This window comes from Parasteatoda tepidariorum, chromosome 9 (assembly GCF_982258835.1).
Source record: "Parasteatoda tepidariorum strain Cologne lab strain chromosome 9, Ptep-v5.0, whole genome shotgun sequence".
NCBI classification, from domain to species: domain Eukaryota; kingdom Metazoa; phylum Arthropoda; class Arachnida; order Araneae; family Theridiidae; genus Parasteatoda; species Parasteatoda tepidariorum.
The window spans coordinates 81,078,237-81,105,139 of NC_141763.1; the positions used below are offsets into that span (position 1 = coordinate 81,078,237).

The following is a 26,903-nucleotide window of genomic DNA, read 5'->3' on the forward strand; positions in this document are numbered from 1 at the left end:
AATAAAATTTTCATTAATTGTTATTGCGAGTTAAATATACAAAGATAGTAATTTTTTTCAATGGCTCTGATAAGTGGCTTTGAGAGATAAATGAAAAGCTGAAAATGTGTTTTTTGTAACTGTTCAGTTTTTAAAAAACTCTAAAATAACAAGAAAATCCTTTTTTTTTTTTAATTTTTAGGTATATGAATTTTTTTCCTGTTCCTAAAAATTCTACTGATAAGTACTTATTTGAGAAAAGTGCTACTTACTTTGATGGAGACTTAGTGCCAATGAGAGCACATGCTTTATTACCCTCCGCCAAACTTATTACCATATTGATTAGTCCCATCAAACGAGCATATTCTTGGTACCAGGTGAGTACTTTAATGGTTGTTATATATTCTGTAAACCTTTTTAGTAATTGACATTTTCCTACATTTTTATAGACATAATCAAACACATAGATTAATGTAAAGACAAATTCATAGTAATAATCAATAGTTATTTTTTAAATATTCATTCCAAAAATCCTTTTATAATTTTTTAGAAGTAATATCTTTGCAAATTGCCATTTTACATTTTGTTGAAATATGTAATTATATTCTTAAAGGATCTTATAAATATTTTAGAATATAATCTCTAAAAATACATAATCAAATTTCAAAACTCTAAGAGCAATGTACTGTTTCTTAGTGTTATTGAATATTTTTGTGAGATCTTAGAAGTACTTCAAACCTATTTAAAATGATGCAATCTGCTTCTTAAATCGTCGTGTTCTTTAAACTCTGGTCAACTGAATTTTGAAAGTTAAAAGTACCAATGCACCGAAATGTCATAAAACACATTTAAAATTGTATTACTGTTTATTGTTTGTTACTTACACTAAAGTAAAAGATCTAAAGACTTAGTTTATGATTTAATTTTGTGCCCTTTTTTAACAATTGTTCAATATACAACATTTATGATGCTTTGTTAGTATAAATAAATATTTAATCAAGATAAAACAGACATTGATCATCTACATTACGTGTATGAAGTAGGGTTTTGGAAAGAAAAAAATTTCAGGAACAGTCGTTATAATTGTTTTCTAGCAAGATTTGATCTTTAATGTGATTTTGGTTGTGTAATTAAATGCGTAATATATTATATTTAATAGACTTACGCATGTCCCTTTTCCTCGCTCTTTTTCATGGAGTCTGCCTGTACTTGCATGAATAGTTTTAAATCGATACTCTGTATTTATAATGACTTATATAAGACCTAGCATTCTGAAGTTGAGAAGCATTCAACATTTTTTAGCTATTCAATAATTAATTTTATTATTTTATAGTAAGTTTTTTAATGTAATGATCTATTACAGCATATGCGAGGTCACAAGGATCCCACTGCACTGAATTACAGTTTCCAAGAGATAGTCACTACTGGTGATAGAGGGCATAAAGCCCTAAGAGAGCTTAGAAGTCGTTGTCTCATGCCTGGAATGTATGCCCAGCATTTGGACAGGTGGCTGTCATTTTACTCACCACAACAAGTAAGATTTCACTCTCTTTTGTAACAAAACCTTCAGACTAAGAAGTTTGAAAATTGCTGGCTATCTAGAAATATAGAAGGGCTAGAGTGATCCCTTCCGACTTTTTTGTCGCATTTTCAATTTAAAGTATATGTTTCAAATTTAATAAAAAAAATAATTAAGGCTATAGAAGCTCTATCATTAAATAATACCTAAGAGGCCTATCTGGGCCATCCAGTCATTCTTGGTATAAGTTTCAAAGCTCATGTGAGGCTTAAATCTTAGTAATTTAATAAGCTCATAAATAGTATATTATGAATATTCAGAAAACTGCACTGCTTCAAATTAATTACTTTTATAATTACTAAGCAAGAAGGGCCCCACCGACCCTTCCACTTTATACTATTAAAATAATTTTTGAGATTGTTATAATTACTATTAGTAGCTTGTTTTTATGATTAAAAATTAAAAAATTGTTTAATAATTTCAAAATTGTGATTTTGGCTGAATAATGCATGTTTAGCCTATAAAATATTTGGTAATATTAACCAGAAATTATTAATATTTAAGCATTTTAATATCTACTAACTATTATTTCTAAATCTTAACTGTTTGGAATTCAGCTTCCAATCGGTGTTTTTAATTTGCATTAGCTAGAGGTTTAAGGGCTTAGATTTTCAGAAAAAAAAGTAATTTCCAAATGATTTTAAAAGGAAATAAACTTTTTGAATATATATGTGTGTGCGTGTGTTTGTATTGATATTTGTATATAATTAAAAAAAATTTAATTTATGTCTATTAATGTTTATTTTTGAAGTAGTTTTCTGAATAAAGGCATAAGCTAAATACAAAAATATTTATTAATTTTGTTTCATACTTAATATGAAAAGTCTTGTTTGAGATTAGTCTTTGATTCAATCTTAAAATATTTTTCAACAGAAATTTTTATCTTCATAATTTTAAAAACAGTAATTCAGTAAAAATATTTTTGCTGTTGCCTTTGATCTGTTAATAACTAGTGCAACACCATAAAATGTGAGTGTTGTCCATCTCTTTCCCATGTAATGGGAATTTTAAATTTATTCTTTTAAATTTTTTTTAACATATTTATTTTCAACTTTAACTGTATTTTAAATATATTAATATAAAGGAATGATAAACTTTTATTAGTTTCCAAAATAAGGGAAATTTCATAAATCTTTGTTTAAATATGGAATTTTTGTTTTTCTGTGTGTGTCTGTTCTCAAGTAACTATCAATTATAAAAATCAAGATAATTTAAGAACACTATTTTTTCTCTGTAGTTCATAATTTTTTATTATTACTGATTCTCTAATATAATTGCAAATTCAACATTTGTTGAAATTTTTCTTAATTTTCGGGATTGTTTGAACTGAAGTTAAATATATTTAAAATAAGTATTTTATTTAGTATGTTATTTGTAATAATTTTTTGATAATATTTCATCTATAGTTACTCATCATTGATGGTGAAGAATTGAAGTCCGATCCTATAGCTGTTATGAACAAGTTGCAACAGTTCCTGAAAATTAAACCTTTTTTTAATTACAAAGATCATTTAAGGTAAAACATTTTTACGATCTATTGTTTTAAATGTTAGAGTATATTTTTTTAAGAGTATATTTATATTTAATATTTTATATTGTTCATAATTCTATTTAATATTTAATTTTACTTTATTTTGTATCCAACAAAATTTGTCTGTTTAAACCAATGTGTTTAAACTAAACATTTTTTTTTTTTTAGAAGAAAACTAACCCTGGTTTTTTATGAAAGAAAAAAAAAAACATTTTAATAGTTTAATTTTCTATTTATATAAATACGTATAGTTTAAAAATATTGCATGAAAAATGTTGCATTTTTCCTTAAATCCTAATAGATTTTAAATGTTAATGTATCACTGCTCTCCCGCAAAATCATATGTAAAATAAGTTGAACACATTTTTTATGTATCTATGCATTATGTTTCTATTTATGTACCATGTTTCATGCTCTCCTTTAAATGTGTATTAATTCAATTTTACGAAAAAGAAATTTTCATTTCATTAAGATAATTGATGCTAATGTTATACATTATATACTGCTAAACTATACCATTAATTGTTGCTTAAGTGTGGCACTTTCAAACATTCCTAACAAGCAAAGGGGAACTCACTCTTTTACATGCAACACTATTATAACAATAAGATATTAAATTTTATTATTTATTTGCATGCTAAATTGATTTTAAGTAAAATATAAATCTAAATCAAAATCTTCAGTTATTCTTTTTTGACATAGCACATTCATTAAACAAAAGCGTTATAATTTTTAATTGTATATTAATTTCAATTTGGGGCATAAAATGTTATTTTGGTTTTAACAAGTTCAAATCATAAATTCAAAACTTATGATTATTGAAAGTGATTAGATAACTGAGATAATTATTTATTATTATTATTCTTTTTTTTTTAATCCAGGATTTTAAACTTTATCACTATTTTGTGAAACATCTCAATGACATTTTATATTTCTAAAAAAATTTTAGTGCACCTGAAATTTTTAGGAAAAACTTGTTGAAAATTGTGTGATGGAATTTTTTTTTTAAAAGATTATATACTGGTAAGAAGCTTAAGAACATGCGTGAACGGTAAAAGTGGGCACAAAATTTTTTTATTGTCAGTTTTGTGATTTTTTTTTTTTTTTTTTTTTTACTGTGCTGATAATTATTTTATAAAAGTACTGGTAAATGGTTGTAAAATTGGCATATCTTAACCTCTGATTGTTATTACAATTCTTACATTGTAAACGTTTAAAATTTTAAAAATTCAGTTAATAAGTTTACCTAAAGTTGGTGCTCACAATTATTGTATATTTTTATTTACAATTATTGTATATTTTTATTTAAAAAGTTGGTCATGTAGTAGCTTCTTTAAAATTAATTCAATTTTAATGGCAATTGTAAGTGTTTTGTAATATATCTCTTCTTCTCTTCCTTATCCCCAAAATTAGCAGGGCTAAACAATGTCCATGAAGTTCATGACTTGGAGGAAGTCTGCCACCAAAAGTGGGTTATTTAGTATGTCCCTCTTGTCCAGTCCAATACAGTCCAGGATATGTTGGGGAGAAGCCTGCATGTTGTGGCACCTGGGGCAGTTTGGGAAGATTTTACTACTACCCTTGAAGGAAAGAGACTTAAGGTCGCCGCTGGTAAGCGCCGTCTGGACCTTCCAGTTGCACCGAATGTTGAGTGCACCTCCTGGACGGGTGCTTTGGTACCAGTTATGTTTGGGGGGGGTACGATATGATATGAATATGATAGGTTGTAATATATTTTATGTATAAAAGCAAGGCTAGGCATAATTGTTATAACTAATAACATTTTTGTCATGGATTTAAAAAAAAATAAGGACAATTTGATAATTAGTTTGGTAAAGTCAAGGAACTTATTGTCTTTGTGACCTCTGATATTTTTTTTTCTTTTATAAAGATAAAATTGAAAAAAGTAGTTGCTTTGTTGAGAAATATTTTTAGTGCAACTACGTTAAAAATTTTGATATAGTTGTGTTAAATTTAAATTGTTAAAAATTGATTTCAGGTACGATCCTAAGAAAGGTTTCTTCTGCCAAGTAAGCCTGGAGCGTAACAATACTAAGTGCCTGGGACGAAGTAAAGGTAGACTCTATCCTCCTATGGACCCCCAGACAGAGAAGTTCCTGAAAGCTTTTTACCTCCCCCACAACATTGCACTTTCTAAGCTGCTCACAAAACTCAGACAACCCATTCCTTTATGGCTTGAAAAAGATTTATCCCATGGATCCTGAATCTATCATCCCCATTGGATTCTTACGAGATTGCGTGAACATTGTTGCATTATTCCGCGAATACTTATGAGAGTGACTGAATATTGTTGCATCATCCCATGGATTCTTATGAGATTGGAAATATTATTGCATTATCCCATGGATCCTTGACAACTATGAGATATTGTTGCATCCATGAGCTGTTTCTAATGAGTAAAATTTCTCATTTGTGATTTTTATAATGAGCTGCATTGTTACTAACTGCATTTTAAGATTAACTAAAAAAAAAGTTTTTTTTTTCTTTTTTCCCCTTATAAGTGTTATTTATACTTTAGGGGTTTTTGTACAAATTGAGTTTTATGAAACAATCATGTTATGGACAATCGCCTGATGAGCATGATTGCAAACTTTTAAACTAAAAGATACTTTAAATTAGAGATGACATATTGTCTCTGCATCTTTTTAAACAATGTTGTACATTTTCTTAATTTTATATTGCTGAACTGCGGCAGGATTTTTTTAAAGAGGAAGTGTTAATGAATGTTATTTTGTCGAGCATTGTAACAAACATTTGTGCAATTGTTTTTATTATAATAAGTGTCAATATATTAAGTCTTAATATTAAACTTTAATTTCATCAAAAATCGTATCATTGTCGATTGTTACTTAACAATAGATAGATTTGTAACAATGTAATTTATTAGTTGTAATTTTTTTTAATAATAATTAAAAAGAATGACTTTTTATAGTGTATACTTATTTTTATTTGAAATCTACTATCATCAGAATAGTTTTTTTTAAATTTAAATTTTGTTTTCATTGTGCACAAATGTATTTTTTATTAATTAAAATTCATTTCATATTGTTATGTGTGATGTTTGTAAAGAAAATACAGATACTTAGCTAAACTATTATCTTAGTATGTAATATATGTTTAAAATAACTTGTGGTTTTGTATATATAAATATATATATATAAATGTATCAGAATTGTCTAAAAGGATTTAAATCATTCATCTTTTAATTTTTTATTTTTATTTCCTAAAACAAAAATAAGCTTTTTTTTAAAAAGAATTTCAAAATTCAGTTGTATCATTAACTGAATAGTGCTGTGCAGTTTTATTGTACAGGTTTAGGAAGTTATAACATATTGCTTTCTGTGAAAGCTGTCTTAACTGTGATTCCTCATATAATGAGAAGAAAACCATTGTTTTGGTTTTGGTGTTCAGTCATAACTTTTAAGCTACAAAATTTTATTGCACAATCAGAATAAGAATTATTTTATTTTGTAGTTGGCAGTGTTGCACCTTTTAAATTAATGCATCTTTCACTAGCAGTGCTTTATAAATAACTATGGAGAAAAAAAATTGTGCTGATGTTGTAAGTTATCGTTATTTTAAGACATCTTTAATTTTATTGAGAAAAATATAAAAAAATTTTAAGGACTAAAAATTTTTTATCGTTTAAAATATTGTTCTATAGAATATCAGATACAATTGTGTCACCCTGAATTACTTGTAAAAAATATTTCTGAGTAACCCTTTCCCTCTTGCTCGTGTCAAAATGAGCATTTGTTCCCTATTTCTCATTGCCGTGATATTTCCAGGCTAGAGCATTAAAAAAATGCATGAAAAAGGTTTAAATGTATACATCGCCTGTGCACGGGATTTTTTTTTTTTTAAATTTCTTATTTTACACTATATGGTTGCACCCAACTATTTTTAATGCAACTGGAGTGTGATGTTGGCCTTAGCATCTCCTGCTTTAAAATTTATTTTACAAAAAAAATTACTAATATTTATTAATATTATGCATAAGTTTAATAAATTTCTGTTTTAATGTTTAAGAGACCTATATATTTTTTTAAAATTTTCTTTGCTAAGTGGAATATCAACATTCTATATCAATAATCCTAAATGCTAGCTTTACCTAAAAATTTACTTTTTAAAAAAAAAAAATCGAAGCTAAAAAAAATTCCGAAAATCAAAAATGGTTGCATATATTGTATGTACATGCACCCTACAGGGTAAAGAATAACAGTTACTGCAGAAATGTATTTTAGTAATTCCTATTATAACTACCATATTTATCTGGACTCTCTCAGATTAAGAAACTTGTTTTTGACACGAGAAATCGCAATTCTCTCTCCTTTATAAATATATGGAGAAATTAGGAAATTGAGATTCAAATGTAATATTTCTAATATTGATCATAAGATATTTCTTTTGAGTATTACAGGGTCTGTCATTTTTTTCCTCACAAAAATCTTGTGTCTTACAGGTCAACTTAAAAAAAAAAGTTTTTCCTGAAATTAAAATCTGCTTAAAAAACTATTTATTTAGATGGGTATCTGATTATGGCATTGATGTAATTTGTATCTAGTTCATATCTTTTTGTAATATTTATTGAGCATTTAGACAAATTTTTAGAGAGTATGGAGAATTTATAACTTTTTAAATTATGGTTTGCAATTATTATTTCTCTTTTAATTAATAAGGGATTATTTTTTTTATTGATTAATGTAATAGAAAATTATATATGAGGAGATCATGGTAAATTATTACTTTTAAGATAAATTATTTTTATGATATTTTAATACTTCTACTCTATCTTCAGCCTAAAATCTCGTATTAAGTCCTTATTAATTCATCCTCATTATTTTTGAATACGAGGAGAAATATGCCAATGAAAATTATTTTTTATGTTACATTTGTTTACATACAAAGCATTTAAATCATGTCGACAGGTATATTTTTTTATCTTAATTATTAATATTTTTTTTAAAAAATTAATACATTAATGATTACATACATTATTATTTGTTTTATCTCCCTTCTCATTTAATTATTTTTTCAAATAAATAGTTTATCAACAGGACGACACTATTGTATTAGGTATATTCTGTGTAATTTCTGCATGAAATTGTTTGTTTGGCTCTGTAATAATGTGCATTTCTAAATTTCAATTGATTATGTTTAGTTGAGGCCTATGTAGGCTTAATTTATTTATTCAATGATTTGTTCTATTTATTCTTTAAAATGAAATATTCGGGCAGCTTTTGTTACATTTATTTATTTGTTAATTTATTATTTTTGGGACACTTTTTTTTGTTTGATTAAAAATTGAAACTACTTACCATATAATTCACACAATTAAAAGTTTATAAAATGATTTAACTTGTGTATCTGTCCAACTCTCTGTTCTCAATTTTTTTCCCCTTTATATAAAACATCTTGTTAAAAATTGAAACTACCCACCATATAGTTCATAAATTTAAAAATTAAAAGAAAAAAAAATTCATATCAATTCTAAAAATCTTTTTCCTGCTCTTTAAAAGATTTATTCAAAATTTTACTTTTTATTTGTTTGCTGAACTCCTTTCTTTATTTAAAGCTTAATATATATGTTTTTTTTTTTTTTTTTAATAAGAGTTATTAAGCTGTGACTGAAGTCATAAAAATGTTTATAGTTTGTAAGGAAGGTATTATACTTTTCAAATTTTTCATCTTAACTGTAATCCCTGTACCATTCATTCTGGCAACTATAAACATATTTATTTTTATAAGAAAGTTATTATATTTTTATAATTTTATTTAGTTGTCCAATTGACCATAATTTACCTTTTTTTTTCTCGTTTATGGAGCGGTTTTTGCTTTCTTTTACTGTAGTAAATACACATTATATCGCTTTCGTCTATTTAGAATATTAAAAAGGAGATTACTATAAAAGAAAGAAGATTAAAACTTGTTTTCTCATTAAATATAAAAGTTTTATTCAAAAGAACAGGTTTTTGTAAAACAATTATTCCAATTTTTCTATTTGAACTTTTTATTTCTTCTTGAAATTAAGTGATTTGCTAATTTTGAAAGGAGGAATTTTTCTATATCATTTAATGCAGAGTTCTCCCTAAGAATAAAAAAGGGACCCATGTAATACATACAATAAAATTTTATCAAAATGTATAATATTATGTAAAAACTGAATTTTATCTCTACAGTTTTTAATTTATTCTCTTAATTTTCTGTGCATATTTCTAAACCAAAAGTAATATTTTCTGTGCATATTTCTAAAAGTAATTCTCTCTCATAACAAATTAAGGGAAAAATTTGTAGTTCACAAAAAAATAATTAAAGATATCCTAAAAGACAAAAACTGAGCGCAAATTTTTTTTAACAAAAACTAAACTAAAATTTTTTTTTAATTGATAAACAACTTAAAAGTTTTTCTATAATTTAAACTGAAAATTATAAGAAAATAAATATTTAAGGGTGCTTTTTAAAAAAAAAAAAAAAAAAGGTATTAAAAAAAATTTAATCACTTTAAAAATTTACTAATATTCCCCCCTGGAAAAAGAATTACTTATTATAAAAGACCAGTTGAGAATAATCCTAACAAAGTAAATGTTTGTAATAGTAATCAGAATTAAACTTATAACCACAAATAATTTTAACAGCGTGTAATTATTATTTAAACTGTAAATAATTTTTTTTTTTCAAAATTGAATATGAATGAATAGGGGATGGTGGCTTATATTTAAAAAAAAAAGGGTGCATTTATTGGGATAAAATGGTAAATAGGGCAGGCCGCCCTTCTAAAAACACTTAGGGAGAACACTGTTTAATGTTTTATTAAAATATTTTAATTTATAATCCAATAATTTTTTTAATCATTTTAGTATTTATGTTGTCTTGTGCATTTCAGATTTTAAATTGATCTCAGAATAGTTTGTCTAAATGTTTAAATAAACAAAAAAAAAATCAGAATCTGCTTGTATGGCATTCAGAATTATTACTGTTTGCATAAAAGTGCCATACTTAATTATTACTTGTTGACTAGTTTCATCTATGTTAGATGTCTTTTGGCTATAGTTGTGTAATATGATATGTTGTGACCTAAAGTGTTATATCGTTAAATTTGTATGAGTGGTTGAATTTTTCAAAGCTGATTAATTGAAAACTGTATTTATGCATGTGCTCGTCAATAAAGTATTTCATTTGTTGAACAAGTTAGCGGTAGATTTTCATTTAATATATAAATATTTAAAAAGCATGAAACACCACAAAAATGAAAAACCACACTCATATTTCATGTATGTTACCATGAATGATTGAAATCAAGAGAATGTCGACTTTCACTGGTGAATGTCAACAGTCACATAGTCGATTTGGTGAATGACCGAAATATTTATTCAAATTTAATATTAATTTATTCGTTAATATTATATTTATTCAATATTTTAATATCTGCTGAGGAATTAGGAGAAACATCAGTGTATGGAGTACCGGTTAAATGCATAATGTCGCACTTGATCTTAAAAAAACATTGGTATAGGCTATAGGGCATACCGGACAGTGGTACTTAACTAGACCTAGTCAGGGGTGATTGTGCTCCGGAAAAAATCCGGATTTCCGGAATTTTCGCTAACAGTGATCGGGAAGTTTCCGGAGATCGAAGGACGTTTCAAAATATCATTTATCACAGAAGTTTCCGGAAATCAAATTTTCAAAGATGGAACTTAAAAACACAGTTTATTTTATTTGTTTGTAAGGGAGAGCCAGAGAGATACTTTATAAGCTTATATTCATGATTAATATTCATTTTTTATCAGTAGATAGTTGTTATAATCATAAACTCAAGAAAGAAAGACATATTTGTAAATTTTAATTACCTCTCCAGGTCATCATAGCTATGTGTAAATGGTATAGGTATGTGTAAAATTTTAAATATATTTTAAGTAAACTAAGAAATATAGGAAAAAAACCTTGTTTAAATTTTTTTTCAATTTAAACTGTTTTTTGTTTTGTTTTTAACTCAAGAAATTTTCCGGAATTTTGACTTGGGCTCACAATTACCCCTGCCTAGTGTATATTTAGGACATTAACGAAAGCGACTGTGATTGTCAACAACCAACAATTTCGGTCGTTCACTGTAACATATATAAATCACGCTCTTATTATCGTGTTCGTATATATATATATATATATATATATTTTGGAACTAAGTAACTATAAAATACTGCAAGGTTGCAAGCAAATTATGTTTTTAGGCACTTATAACCTTCAAGGAAAAAAAAGGTTTACTTTGTGTTAAACTTATATAAAGCTAAACGACCTGAAAAAAAACTCAATATCACTTTAGCAGACATAGTTTCAGTACAAATGTGAAGAACTCATATTTTTTCGACATTGAAAAAGTTCTTTAGTTAAGAACAAACTAGAGTATACTTTTTTATGTGGCTTTTATTTTATTAATTTATTTTTTTCTCGTTTTATATTGTTTAGCTTCATACACGGTTAACTTAGCTCTCATGAATATTCAATATTTCGGGCTGCTTTACCACAAATATTTAAATTTTATTTGAAAATATGTGTATAATTTTCTTTATTTGTTAAATTGAGTGTTTTAGTGACAGTTTTATTTACTGTTGTTAAAACATGAAACTATAACTGATTGAAACACAACTCTATTTTTAAAAAAACTGCCGATACCAACGGCAAAATTATTTTAACCTTTATTTTAACCTTTTATTATTTATTAACCGTTTTTATTATTTTAACCTTTTTATTATTTTAAACATACAATTCTAACAAAAAAGAGCATCATACCAAAACCAAAGAACAAAAACATCAGTAGCGTAACTAGATCACTTTTTAATTTATTGTCGTTTTCAAATAAATGATCTAGTTCATCTCTTTTAATTTATAGTCGTTTTCTAAATGATCTAGTTCATCGCTTTTAACAACTGTCGCTAGTAATTTCTTTTAAGTTAAACTAGCTTTTATTGAAATTGAAATCCAAAATATTTTGTTTTGATGTCATAAGTAAACCATTAGATATTTATTTTTGGAAAGTTCTTTTTTTTTTTAATCGAAAAAGATTTCTCTTTTTTAATCAATTGAACTTAATCAAAACACAATAAGTAAAGAGACGGAAATTCTTTTCAGGCAGTTTCTAGATTGAATATAAATTTCAATATTTTAGAACGGGCACATTCTTAAAAGTCTATTCAATTTTTCAGATTTACCGAAAATCAATTACATTTTTAAAAAAGCTTAATTAATTCTTCATCGTAGAACATAACTTATAATAGTACTCCTAATATTTTTATTTAATCATCATATAACTTCGAATAATTACACATTTTTGTCCCTGTTCTAATATTATATATAGCACTACTATACATAATATTAGAACTATTATCTGTTCTATATATATATATAGCACTTCTGTTGTGCTTAAAAAGCTTAAGAATACTTTTTCATAAAACAATTTAGATTTAACTTCTGCTGTAAATCTTGTTCTCTTATAGCTGAAGGTAAACACTATATTATAGTTCTATAGTATATTCTAGATATCTCTAAGTTGAAGGGACGCTAAGAAAATTTCAAGATAACAAGTTTAGAGCTAAATATATTCTAAAATAGTACTCTAAAAAGTAGAGTTATGAAACATAATAACACTAATTATTATGTATGTAATGATAGTTGACTATAAATCTTAAATACAGCAAATGATAATTTCTAAAAGTAAGGCAAAAATAATTATGCATTAAATAAAAAAGAGTTGGTTGACAACATTGTGATCTTTCAGAAAAAATTCATTTTCTATAACGAAAACTATTCGACGTAACAAGGTTTTGAGAAGAAACTCTTTGACATAGGAATTCAAATTAACATTAGGTGGATATGTAATGCCAAGGAGAAAAATATATATTTTTTTGACATAACAAGGTTTTCGAGATATCGAGAGTATACTGTAGTTAAAAATCTATAGTTTACATATTTCTGCTAACGTTGGCAGGTTTGATTTCATTTAACAAAAAAAAATTTTTATGACTTATAAAATTTCACGGTGGGTAGCTTATTTTTACAGAATGCAAACTACCCACCGTGCAATGCTCATGCAAATTTTTTTATTTTTAAAAATAACACAATACAATTGCGTCAAAATTTATTTAATTTCTTAAGCATCTCAGAAATTTTCAATTGTTATAACATTTCTGTATTAACTATAGCGGTTAATCATTCTGTTTATATATGCTACTTTGGGAGCAACTTTATTGAAGACGCTGGGTCTACCTTTCAGACCACATAGTCCATGTTCCATATTTGTGTCTGTCACGTAGCTAGCTACCCCCACAACTGTCCATTCATTGTCTATTTCACACATTAATGGACCGCCACTGTCTCCCTGCAATGTAAAACATTTTATGAGTATTTTGTCTATGTATCATGTTTTTCTTTTCTTTTCTTTTTCATCTTATTTTAATAGATCGGAGTTAAACCGGTTAATATATAGAAAACAGGTTGCTCTCGAAACAATATAATCGAAAATGGATTCGTCAGGTCCTTTAGAATAAGGTTGGTTAATTCGCTTAGTTATGTCACTTAGATTTGGTGAAATAAAAGTAACTGAATGTAGAATTATTGTTGTAAAAGAGCATGCCAAGTGGAATTTCCTAATAAATCGAAAATAGAATCATAAAGATCTCTGAAATATTGGTTGAATGATAATTGCTTAAAAATCACGAAATTCAAATACTCATTTCAAAACAATCAAGTGTCATTTTGCACAACCCTCTAAGAAACCATAAATCCGTAAAATGTAGATGTCTCGCATAATTTCATAAAATTGATTTTTAAATTGCTTTTTCTAATGGTGAGGATTCTAATGATTGCATTATTTTCTAAAAAATACTGTACTATATTTTATACATTTTATTTTAAAACCAGCATTGAGCAGCCGACCTAATTCTCAGTTTACAACTATCAATGTTCAACACCTCAGCTTTGTAATTTTGAACCCAGCCCCCAAAACAAGGAAACTCCCATATCAAGTATTGGAACAGCTTTCGTGGAAATTTTTTTTGATGGCACTGACACGCATTTGCGTTGCACGGAGAAGAAAACACCTTTCATGGATAACTCGACGGCAACGGGATTTTAACTTATGATCTGTCTACCACTGAGGACATTATACGTTAGCACTGTGGTCGGTGCGAGCCGGGAGCAGAATTCGCATCAACCAGCACCTCTGGGATTCAAACCTAGGTTGCCTCTATGGTAGGCGAACGCTCTACTTCATGTTACTAAATTATGGGTTTTCATTGCAAATTTGCGAAGTCGGACACTTAAAGCAAAGGATTATTTTAGGTTCGTTTATTATGTTTGCTCCCCGTGTTTCAGAGTTACTTCAGCAAGTAACTGTGTTGCAGAAATTTACTATAAGGCAATATTTTAACACCACTAAGACCCCTTTTTTTGGTCATAGAGAACCATTTATGAGCAGAAATCACAGGTTCAACAGTGCAAATTCATAAAATGAATTTCTACGCTATTCGTTTTCTATGCCCTGCCTTAAGTTTTACAGATTTCCTTAAGGAGGAAAGATGTTGAACCGTTTCTGTTAAATAACAAACTCGACTTGCTTCCGGACGTGTAGGGTCGAAATCTCGACAAGTAACAAGCACACTTCAGAACCATAGTTTGTTTAGATCTGGAATAAATGTTTACGTTTGGCATTGAGTTCGGTTAACAGTTTACTTTACTACATCGCGAAATGAAAAGATTATGTGTTGTCTGTTTGTATGTCTGACCATGGCTTCGTGGTGGATTAAAATGCAGAAATCTACAAATGGATAAAAAAGGTAGAGATCTAGGACTAATGATGGGAAATAAATTCTCAATCAAAATTCTGCTGATTTTTTTCTTTACTGCGCATCTTTTATACGTCACAACTTTTAAAACAGACCATCTTAGTTGCAATGAAACGAACGTACTACTGGGATTTATCCTCAACTACAAATATTTATTTTAATTACTTTTTAGAACCTAATTCTGCATTGGTATTATTGAATTAAAATATTTTATCAAGTTTTAAGCCACCCATACTTACATGACAAACACCGTTTCCTGGTGCCATGCTTCCAGCGCATATCATTGTTTGGGGAATGAAACTATCACCTACGAGTCTCTTGCACATAATGTCATTCTGTACTGGATGATAAGCTTGTTTCAGTACATCACTTCCACCAGTACCTATGGAAATAATAAGATTAAGAGATAGATTATTCTCTGTTTATTATTTAGTGATTACTTTATCCAATCCTTTATTTCATTGAAAATGAAGGAAATTGTATTGAAAGGGTGAGTTTGTATACGACAGTGAAATTTTTAATTGAATGAAATGTAATGCATTTTATACCAGAATAAATTAATATGCTTTTTACCTCTAGTTGCTCCCCAACCAACTCCAAAGCAGTTGCTTGTAATATCAAGTTTTGTATACAGTTCTGGAAGACAAGCTGGCTGCACGTACTTTGTGAATTTAACAGGAGCATTCAATTTTATTAAAGCTATATCATGGGTAATGTCAAACTGACCATCTCTTTCGAACTAAAAATAGAAGAAAAAAAAATTATGCTTTTTTATTGATCACAAAAGGAATTTTTTTCCATATATTAACTGCTTTTGTCAAATTGTCTATTTTTTTCTTTCTTTCAAACTAAAAGTAGAAAAAAAAACCTTTTTATTGATCACAAAGAAACTTTTAAATGTATTAAAACAAAGAAATGTATTAAAACAGTTCGGAAACTAACTTCTGTTTTGCCCTAACGCCAGAAGTAGTGGGTGGTGTACAGCCACATCTCAAACTATCTGTTACTGCAAAGTTTCTAGCCATCCTAATGCTAACCAAAGTATCGTTGTAAGAGTAGTGCATTGTAAATCATTTGCTGAATTCCATGGTGCAAAATAAATAAAATAAGCCACCGATATTAATATGAATTGTGTTTTGTTAATGGTTGTGTTGCTGAGTGTTAACGCGCACCCTCACAGAGTTCAGAAAACACAAGATCGTATATGCATACTTATAATGTTAGTATCATGAATATTTCAATTCTTATTTAATATTATTTATTTAATATTATTTAATTTAATATTAGATTAAATTTTTATTTTTTATTTGTAAATAAAAAGTGAAATTATGTGGGATGTTTTTGTTACAGGGCATCGAAGGTTAGTTTCTAAACTGTTCTTGTAACAGCAAAAAAAAAAAAAAAAAAAAAAAAAAAATTAAAAAATAAAACCCTAAAAGTTATCGAAATCTGCTGAATCATTAACGAGGAAGGTCTTATTAATAACATCAAAACTTGTTTGACTCCCTGAGGAAATTGAGAATTGATTATTAGGAACACCGTTAAATTTTATCGAGTAATAAAACTAATAATCTTGTTAATTTTACCTTCCTAAATAGTGATTTATCAGATTTTAATTCAGTTTTTACTTCTCTTGCTTAAATAGAATTATGACTTTCCAATTGTGTATAATTTTTTTTTCATTTTTAAGAACTTTCAAAATATAAATAGAAATATTAATAAGGGTGGTGATTAGGGAACACCCTGCATAAGCTAGAAATTATACTTACTATGGATGGAGGGATATTGTCGTGAATGATGATGCGCTCTGCGCGTCGAACTTGTTCGTACTCGTCTTTAAAATATTTTCTGTGTTTTCCCAGATGAATTCGCCATTGGCTTGGACCTCTCATGCTGAAATAGAAGAAACAAAAATTATTATTGTGTTATAAAATTCAATAAATAAGTTTTTATTTATAAGTCGTGGAAATTGTGGTTTAATGTCAAATTTTTATTTATTTTAATGAAATAAGAGTTTTAAATGCAATGATTGATTGTTTAAAATGATGGAAAAATGCTAAAACATTTCTATAATCAAGACAATGTTTTAGGATTAATTATGTTCAAGGGTACTTGGATTGCCTTGCGCTTAGTGAATTTCAGTTAAATCTTGAAGGTAAAGCTTTGTTTCTCAGAGTTAAGCACAGGCCTCGTTTTAAGCAAATATCCAACCTATTTCTTTGTCTTGTGAGAAACTAGACGAAAGATTTAAATCCTCTTTCTGCTAAATATGTTGAAGGAAACGAGATGAAGAGCTGTTCGCTGACTTTTATTATTCTTTACAATTTCTTTCTATTGAATATTCATCATCATCCTATGGATTATCGTCCCTCTGAGGAGCCCTATTTCCCCTTTTTAGAGCGATCACCCCCAGATTGGAAGCAAAAAACTTAATTCTTTTCTCTTTATTTTTTGCTATAATTTTAAAAATATTCTGTAAAATAAAACAAATTTTTCGAAGCAATTTAATTCAAAATTAGCGTTTTAAAATTTGAAAAAACAATTGTTGAAAATGCACAAGATTTAAGTATTTAAATTAGTTCTTCTATCGTACACATGCGCGGAAAAAATTACAAATTATTTCCACAAATTTTATTATGTAGCATTGCAAATTACATTACTCGATAATGACCAGACAGCAAGAGCAAAATTAAATATGTGGAAAACCCCGTATCATTTTCAGCGTATCATTTCTTTTTCTTTTAAAAAGTACAAAAACTACTTAGAAATTTGCTTGAAACTTTTTACGCTTTTTATATATTTAAATAAGATTTTTTTTCTATCAGTTGCTAAATACGATTCACTACAAAATTAAGAAGAAATAATTTAAAATTTTTTCCGTATATGAGCAGTATAAAAGAACTACTTTAAATGCTCATGACTTGCGCATTATTAACAATTTTTTCCCATTTTAAAAAAAATAATTTTGTAATTAATTTTAAATTGCTCTAAAAATTTTGTTTAATTTTACTCAATATTCAAGTATTTAATCAGGTTATAGTAAAATAAAAAAAAAAAACATAGGACAAATAAATTAATTTATTATAAAAATGTTAATATCTCTATAAATACTTAAACAGAATTTATGAAATTTTATGCTGTTATTTCAAATAAAAACCAAAGTAATCGATACAAGCTACAAGTTTGCTGCTTGATTTTTGGGTATAGGGTGTTCAAAAATATTTGTTTTCTTTCTTAACTAATTGTCAGTCCCTCAAACCCCTAAAAGCTTTGAACTTTATCTTGAGAAATTCAAAAATTCATTAAAATCTCAGAAACTGAGACTGCTTCCTCCATTAATTAAGTAGAGTAGTATAATGCTGATTCATGTATTATTAAGTACACTAAGCTCAGCGGAGAGACAGCCCATAGAGGGCCAAGGCCTACTGTGCCCATCTCAGTTTTCTTGACCTCGGGCTCTGGGGTGCAGGAGCAGATGCTTCGGTTAGGTGGTCAGTCGAACGCGGAACCCCCAGTGAGCGAATAAGTTCCTTTACTTATTAAATCCTTTGTATAGTACATATCTTATTTTTTAACGGTGATTTAAAATTATTTAGTTTTACCGAAACACCTTTTAAAAGTGAAACTCTAAACAAAATAATCACTTAGTTTCATATAACTTTAGTAAAGAGTATAGATAAAATCTATTTTCTCATTACGTGAAGCTGTAAGTTAGCAAACATTATTGATATTATCTTTTAAATATTTGAGGAAACAGAATTACCTTCAGTTTAATTTGCCTACAGTTAATCAAAATAAAAAAAAATAAAAAATTCATTTATAAACTTTTAACGATTTTCAGTATTGGCCGTTATAATTACTCCTGGCAACCGCTATCTAAGTTTCTGTTTGCTAGCATAAACGGCTCCGGAACTATAAGACTCGCATAGCTTCTTCCACTTGTTATTATCCATGAGTGAGAGCCTTCGGATTGATATAGAGTGAAAATCTATGTATATGCCTTTTAATGCAATAATTTTAGAAACAAAAATTCAATTTAAGAATATATTTTGCACTGATCATCATTTTATCTCTGCACTTTAATGTTTTTGGAGTTACTCGAGAATTAAGCCGTTATAACCCTGACAGACCTCCCAAACCTATTATTTTAATAACCTAACTTTTCACACTAATGGAAGTCTTTTTTAATGTAGCATTTTCGTGTATCGAATAAATTAAAATCTAAAAAAAAATGACAATCATCACTGCTAGCCGACCCTATGATTTTGCTTTCAGATGAAGTATGTTTATAAAAGAAGAGAACTTACAATGGTGGATCACTAAAACAATGAGCGGCTGCAAGCACCCACTGGCTATTGATCAGAGTACCACCGCAAACGTGACCATTTGGTTCAATTAAATCCATCTGCAACTCAGCCATGTAGGGCCAACTTCCAGGCACAGCCTCACGACCACCGACAATTCTGTCAAAATCTGGAGCATCTTCTGGTTCTATTTCTGGTTTGCCACACGTTCCGTAAACTATGGGTTCTGTTAACAATAACAAATTAAAATGTATATATTGATTAGCATACAGTTGGAAGTGAGTTGAGATAAAATGTTTCAGTAATATCCGTTTCTACCGGTTCCGTAAACTATTGATTCTGTTAACAATAACACATTAAAATGTATACATTGAATTAGCATACAGTTGGAAGTGAGTTGAGATTAAATACTTAAGTAATAGCCGTTTCCACATGTTTCGTAAGCTATTGGTTCTGTTAACAATAACAATTTGAAATGTATATATTGATTGGCATACACTTGGAAGTGAGTTGAGATAAAATGTTTCAGTACTCTCAGTTTCCACATGTTCCGTAAACTATTGATTCTGTTAACAATAACGCATTAAAATGTATACATTGGATTAGCATACACTTGGAAGTGAGTTAAGATTAAATGCTTAAGTACTATCCGTTTCTACACGTTCCGTAAACTATTGGTTCTGCTAACAATAACACATTAAAATGTATATATTGGATTAGAATACAGTTGGAAGTGAGATGAGATTAAATGCTTAAGTAAGATCCGTTTCTACATGTTCCTAACGTTCTCTTAACAATAACGCATTTAAATGTATACATTGAATTAGCATACAGTTGGAAGTGAGATGAGATTAAATACTTAAGTAATAGCCGTTTCCACATGTTTCGTAAGCTATTGGTTCTGTTAACAATAACAATTTGAAATGTATATATTGATTGGCATACACTTGGAAGTGAGTTGAGATAAAATGTTTCAGTACTCTCAGTTTCCACATGTTCCGTAAACTATTGATTCTGTTAACAATAACGCATTAAAATGTATACATTGGATTAGCATACACTTGGAAGTGAGTTAAGATTAAATGCTTAGGTACTATCCGTTTCTACACGTTCCGTAAACTATTGGTTCTGCTAACAATAACACATTAAAATGTATATATTGGATTAGAATACAGTTGGAAGTGAGATGAGATTAAATGCTTAAGTAAGATCCGTTTCTACATGTTCCTAACGTTCTCTTAACAATAACGCATTAAAATGTATACATTAAATTAGTATGCCGATGTAAGTGAGTTAAGATTAGAGACTCAAGTAATATTGTAAAATTGGTAATTGTGTATTAAGCACAGAGCTTGATTCCGAATTCCAAGGACTGTCTACACAGAGATAAAGATAAATCCTCTGCATGTAATTTTAAACCAAATGTAAATCTTGATTTTTTTTTATACAAAATAGCTTTGAATACTTTAAAAAATTTGGAATTATGATGCATCAAAAGAATATAAGTTTATTCTAAGTTAATTTAAATTATAAATAATAAAAACTTTTATTCTAAGAATAAAATAACTTCCATTCTAAGAATATAAGTTATTTCACTTTATATTTATTTCTCTTTATTAAGTTTATAGTTATTTAGATTTATATTTAGTGTAAAGTTCATAAAAATAAACAGGATGAAGTGGGTAGCACATTCTGAGCTGGGTAGCTGATGATTCCACATTTAAAAAAATGCTCTTTCATAAACCGTTAACTGTCTTTCTTGTTATCCATAAAGGAAACTGCCGCACAAGTGTCAAAAATAGACTGCATTGTAGCAGAATTCAGAAGAAGGCACTACCTCACTTTGGACTGTCTAGCCCAATATGATGATTTCTTTCAATTTTTGTTAATTCATGTTAACAATTAAAGAAAAAAAACTCAATTTGAAAAATTTAGGAGGCTTTTATGAGTTCCTCAGTTCTCATGATTAATTAGATTGATGTAGGGTAAACCAATCAGTGAAGGAACATTTCATATATATTGATTAAATATAAGAATTTGAAAGTTTCTCTTTAGATTGATTGGTAACAATAGCCTACTGCCAAACAATAGGAAGTCATCTAGCAATGTTTTGGATTACCTGGTCAAATAGACTTCTCTGGAAAAAATTTTGAATTTGTTATTATCTCTGCAACACCTTGTTTCTTTGAAAAAATTATTAGGTGAGTGTTTGTATTTATATGTTTGAAGTGGAATTAATTGCATGTAATAGTTTTATTTTTCTCACTGTGAAAAAGAGAATTCAAAGTATAGTTAATGAAGTTACGCTTTATTTTTTTAAGCATCATAGCATAATAATAAACTGAGATAAGGGGGTGTTTATTCACTGGATCACCAAACGATGAAAAACCAGTGAAAGAACAAGTGTTCCTTTACTGTTTTTTTTCTCTAAGTTAATGAAAATAAAAGATAAACTTTAATTTTCTTGCACCTTTAGTGATGTTCCGCATCAAAAGTATGTTAAAAATACGAAAAACAACTTCTAACCAGTGAGGGAACAGGCATGATCCTTTACTGGGCATAGATTTCCCAGTGAATGAACAGTATGTGTTAATGTGTTGACACTTTAATTTTCAATTCATGATTATAAAAAAAGGTTAACATTTTCCAAGTATTTATATGTTATAATTTCAAGAATAGGCTTGTTTTTAAATATTTGTATGGCTTATAAATTCATAAAGAGCATTAAAAAATAACCAAAATTAGGTGTTCCTTTACTTGGTGTTCATCCACTGGTAAGAGCTGTTCCTTCACTTGGTTTTCTTACTACTTGTTATTTGAACCTCCAAAACTTTAAAACAATATTATGTAAGTTCTCTACAATTTTTTTACATAATTTGCAATTAATAACAAACATGTTGACACTGTCATTTAACTAAATTACGAATTTTGAAATTAATATGATTTTTTAAAAGGCAAGCGAAGCTTAAATGTTCCTTCACTGGTGAGTTTACCCTATACAGTAAAATAACAAATTGCTATGAAACTCAGTTGACAAATGAGCAAGCTATAATAATGTAACTTGACATTAAACTTTTGTATAATTCATTAAGTATTAGAAGGAAAGGAAAATAAGTTCTTTTAACTAAATTTAAATCGTTAATTTTTTTTTATTTTTAATCAATGATACATTGTCAGTATCGTTCTCAATAACTTTGTGCCATCTAGTGGGCAAACTTTCAATCGATCGATAGAAATTAAATGGATTTTAAGTTAAATATTTAGAGATGGAACAATCGGATCTCTGGAAATCTGGTGACGCAATCAGGTGAGTATGGTGGATGAGGAAACACTTCACATCGTAATTCCGTAATTTAAAAGCTCTTTGTCATGACTTTGCAGTACTCAATGAGATAAACTGTGGCCGACGAAAATCAAAAGTCCCAAAATCGAAATTGCTGCCTGGTCTTCTAATATTTCTGGAAAATAATTTTTAACTTTAATTATTGATGAACTTATTTTACTTCAGAAAAAAAGAAGTAACTAAAACTGAATGAACGAACATAATTTTTAAGAAACGAATCCCTAAATAATTAATTTGGGGAATGATTTTCCAATTTTTAGTTTTTTTTTCTATATTGTTTTTGAAAAAGATTAAATATAACAAATTTAGGTAATCTCTTTAACTGTAAATTGTTTTCAAGCTGCGTGTCATTGAATGTGCGCAGAATAATTGGGTTCCAACATATTCGAAATTTGGAAACTAATTTGGTCGCATTTCCTGTAAAAAAGCTCAACTGGGTTGTGTTTTCATAAGCTGTAGCCATAGCCTCAAGAAATAAGAAAGGAAGAAAAAAAATTATTAAAACTAATTTTCTTACTGCTACATCTTTCTTCATCTGTTCCATCTCCGCAGTCATCCTTGCCGTCACACAAAGATAAATAATCCACACAGTTTCTGTTTCTGCATTGTTTCTTTCCCTTTTCGCATATATCTGCAAGAAACAATTCTCTGTTACAGAAAGGATTAAAATTAACCGTTTCTAAGTGTAATACATTTATGTACTATAACAAAATGTTTCTCGTCTTCTGTTTAATAATGTTATAGGAAACGCTAAAAGTGTTCTTTAAATACTCGAAAAATGATTTCATCGATCATTGTTAGTTTGTGTTTGCACGTTTCGATTTCTTTATGGAACTTAAGGTTGAACTGGTGACCCTCCACTCTTAATAGTAACTATTAAAATTAATGAACTTAGTACTTTTATGGTTCTAAATTCAGCCTGATATTTATAAAATTAAATATTAGACAGAATCTAGAACCATTAGGCGCTTTGAAAATCCATTTGAAATCCTGTCGCTGGCGTTTTGCAATGTACCAGATTAATTGGAAATAACTCAGCATTTTGTAGTTTGTCCGATTTTGTAGACATATTGCAACTTGCCCTGGTGTCCTTAGGTGTATTTAAACTGATTAGAAAATACCTGAAGAATTTTCTAAACAGCTTAGAGGTTTCTCAATGAGCCAAAACGGCTTTTTTTTTCTTTTCTTTTCTCCAAGCTTTGGACATGTGCCTAGGTCATTATGGACACTTTATCATACAGCCCAAAGCTTGGCTACAGCTAAAATGGCTAACAGCAAAAACGTATTGCTAATACTTAATAGGCCTAAATTTATCCTAGGATCCTGCACTCACTATTTTGAGCTAATCACAAGCGACCTGAGAAATTTGGGCTAATTAAGCAGTGCAGTGAATGACATATTTTTTAAACAGTCTAAAGGTACCTAGGTCTAAAGTTAACGGGAAATAGTGAAGACTTTTTCTAGTATGAAATCACGCTTCAAGGCCCGTATATCTGTAAGAGAGGACCATACTCCCAATTAACCCATGTATTTTGTTTATTCTGCAGCGGCTGTTTCATACCTTTTGACTCCAGCCAGTGTTACGCACTATCATGAGTGCGTATTACAATTGTTGAACGGTTATTTGTTTTGTATTGTATCAATGCATGTACATATCAAATTTCATTAAATCGATTCAGTTGTTCTAGAGATACGCGATCAATTCTGTGTTAAACAGTGTATAAATAAAAGTTCGCAATCCTACCTTTAAAGCGCATGCAGTATTAAATTGAGTGCTTCAAAACTTTTCTCAAAGAGGGAATTTATAGTATGAAAATTTACATTCAAACTCGGAACGAAATCAATGTTCAAAATTTACTAGTAAAAGTCAAAAAGTTATCCTGGTGGCCTAAAGTAACCCCGAATGATGATACAAGGAGTAAAATGTTATCGTCTTATATTTCATGCTCAAATATTCAATGTTCAAATATTCATTTATATTCAATGTCAAATTTCAATGTTCGTAATCCTACATTTAAAACGCACGCAGTATTAAATTGAGTGCATCAAAACTAAGAGGGAATTTATAGCATGAAAATTTACAATCGAACTCGAAACGAAATCAATGTTCAAAATTTACTAGTAAAAGTCAAAAAGTTATCCTGGTGGCCTAAAGTAACCCCGAATGATGATACAAGAAGTAAAATGTTACCGTCTTATATTTCATGCTCAAATATTCAATGCTCAAATATTCATTTATATTCAATGTCAAATTTCAATGTTCGTAATCCTACCTTTAAAACGCATGCAGTATTAAATTGAGTGCTTCAAAACTAAGAGGGAATTTATAGCATGAAAATTTACAGTCAAACTCGAAACGAAATCAATGTTCAAAATTTACTAGTAAAAGTCAAAAAGTTATCCTGGTGGCCTAAAGTAACCCCGAATGATGATACAAGAAGTAAAATGTTACCGTCTTATATTTCATGCTCAAATATTCAATGTTCAAATATTCATTTATATTCAATGTCAAATTTCAATGTTCGTAATCCTACCTTTAAAACGCATGCAGTATTAAATTGAGTGCTTCAAAACTAAGAGGGAATTTATAGCATGAAAATTTACAGTCAAACTCGAAACGAAATCAATGTTCAAAATTTACTAGTAAAAGTCAAAAAGTTATCATGGTGGCCTAAAGTAACCCCGAATGATGATACAAGAAGTAAAATGTTACCGTCTTATATTTCATGCTCAAATATTCAATGCTCAAATATTCATTTATATTCAATGTCAAATTTCAATGTTCGTAATCCTACCTTTAAAACGCATGCAGTATTAAATTGAGTGCTTCAAAACTAAGAGGGAATTTATAGCATGAAAATTTACAGTCAAACTCGAAACGAAATCAATGTTCAAAATTTACTAGTAAAAGTCAAAAAGTTATCCTGGTGGCCTAAAGTAACCCCGAATGATGATACAAGAAGTAAAATGTTACCGTCTTATATTTCATGCTCAAATATTCAATGTTCAAATATTCATTTATATTCAATGTCAAATTTCAATGTTCGTAATCCTACCTTTAAAACGCATGCAGTATTAAATTGAGTGCTTCAAAACTAAGAGGGAATTTATAGCATGAAAATTTACAGTCAAACTCGAAACGAAATCAATGTTCAAAATTTACTAGTAAAAGTCAAAAAGTTATCCTGGTGGCCTAAAGTAACCCCGAATGATGATACAAGAAGTAAAATGTTACCGTCTTATATTTCATGCTCAAATATTCAATGCTCAAATATTCATTTATATTCAATGTCAAATTTCAATGTTCGTAATCCTACCTTTAAAACGCATGCAGTATTAAATTGAGTGCTTCAAAACTAAGAGGGAATTTATAGCATGAAAATTTACAGTCAAACTCGAAACGAAATCAATGTTCAAAATTTACTAGTAAAAGTCAAAAAGTTATCCTGGTGGCCTAAAGTAACCCCGAATGATGATACAAGAAGTAAAATGTTACCGTCTTATATTTCATGCTCAAATATTCAATGTTCAAATATTCATTTATATTCAATGTCAAATTTCAATGTTCGTAATCCTACCTTTAAAACGCATGCAGTATTAAATTGAGTGCTTCAAAACTAAGAGGGAATTTATAGCATGAAAATTTACAGTCAAACTCGAAACGAAATCAATGTTCAAAATTTACTAGTAAAAGTCAAAAAGTTATCATGGTGGCCTAAAGTAACCCCGAATGATGATACAAGAAGTAAAATGTTACCGTCTTATATTTCATGCTCAAATATTCAATGTTCAAATATTCATTTATATTCAATGTCAAATTTCAATGTTCGTAATCCTACCTTTAAAACGCATGCAGTATTAAATTGAGTGCTTCAAAACTAAGAGGGAATTTATAGCATGAAAATTTACAGTCAAACTCGAAACGAAATCAATGTTCAAAATTTACTAGTAAAAGTCAAAAAGTTATCATGGTGGCCTAAAGTAACCCCGAATGATGATACAAGAAGTAAAATGTTACCGTCTTATATTTCATGCTCAAATATTCAATGCTCAAATATTCATTTATATTCAATGTCAAATTTCAATGTTCGTAATCCTACCTTTAAAACGCATGCAGTATTAAATTGAGTGCTTCAAAACTAAGAGGGAATTTATAGCATGAAAATTTACAGTCAAACTCGAAACGAAATCAATGTTCAAAATTTACTAGTAAAAGTCAAAAAGTTATCCTGGTGGCCTAAAGTAACCCCGAATGATGATACAAGAAGTAAAATGTTACCGTCTTATATTTCATGCTCAAATATTCAAT

General features: G+C 28.5%; 2 protein-coding genes across 3 annotated transcripts in view; one reads left to right on the forward strand and one right to left on the reverse strand.

Moving 5' to 3' along the window:
- sfl (N-deacetylase and N-sulfotransferase sfl) overlaps positions 1–6,158 on the forward strand; it is a 97,185-nt gene extending 91,027 nt beyond the window's left edge. For both annotated transcript variants that reach the window (XM_016048387.5, XM_016048388.5), the window contains 4 exons: positions 182–356; positions 1,343–1,513; positions 2,965–3,074; positions 5,089–6,158. In XM_016048387.5, the coding sequence (XP_015903873.1) occupies positions 182–356; positions 1,343–1,513; positions 2,965–3,074; positions 5,089–5,314 (682 nt within the window). In that variant the 3' untranslated portion in view covers positions 5,315–6,158. The remainder of the gene's footprint in view (positions 1–181; positions 357–1,342; positions 1,514–2,964; positions 3,075–5,088) is intronic.
- A 7,072-nt stretch (positions 6,159–13,230) lies between these two features.
- Positions 13,231–26,903, reverse strand: part of LOC107436620 (enteropeptidase) — a 29,057-nt gene continuing 15,384 nt past the window's right edge. The window contains exons 4-9 of the mRNA XM_021145560.4: positions 23,112–23,225; positions 19,255–19,477; positions 16,717–16,840; positions 15,521–15,686; positions 15,187–15,329; positions 13,231–13,482 (exon numbers count right to left, since the gene is read on the reverse strand). Coding sequence (XP_021001219.4) covers positions 13,297–13,482; positions 15,187–15,329; positions 15,521–15,686; positions 16,717–16,840; positions 19,255–19,477; positions 23,112–23,225 — 956 coding nt within the window. The 3' untranslated portion in view covers positions 13,231–13,296. The remainder of the gene's footprint in view (positions 13,483–15,186; positions 15,330–15,520; positions 15,687–16,716; positions 16,841–19,254; positions 19,478–23,111; positions 23,226–26,903) is intronic.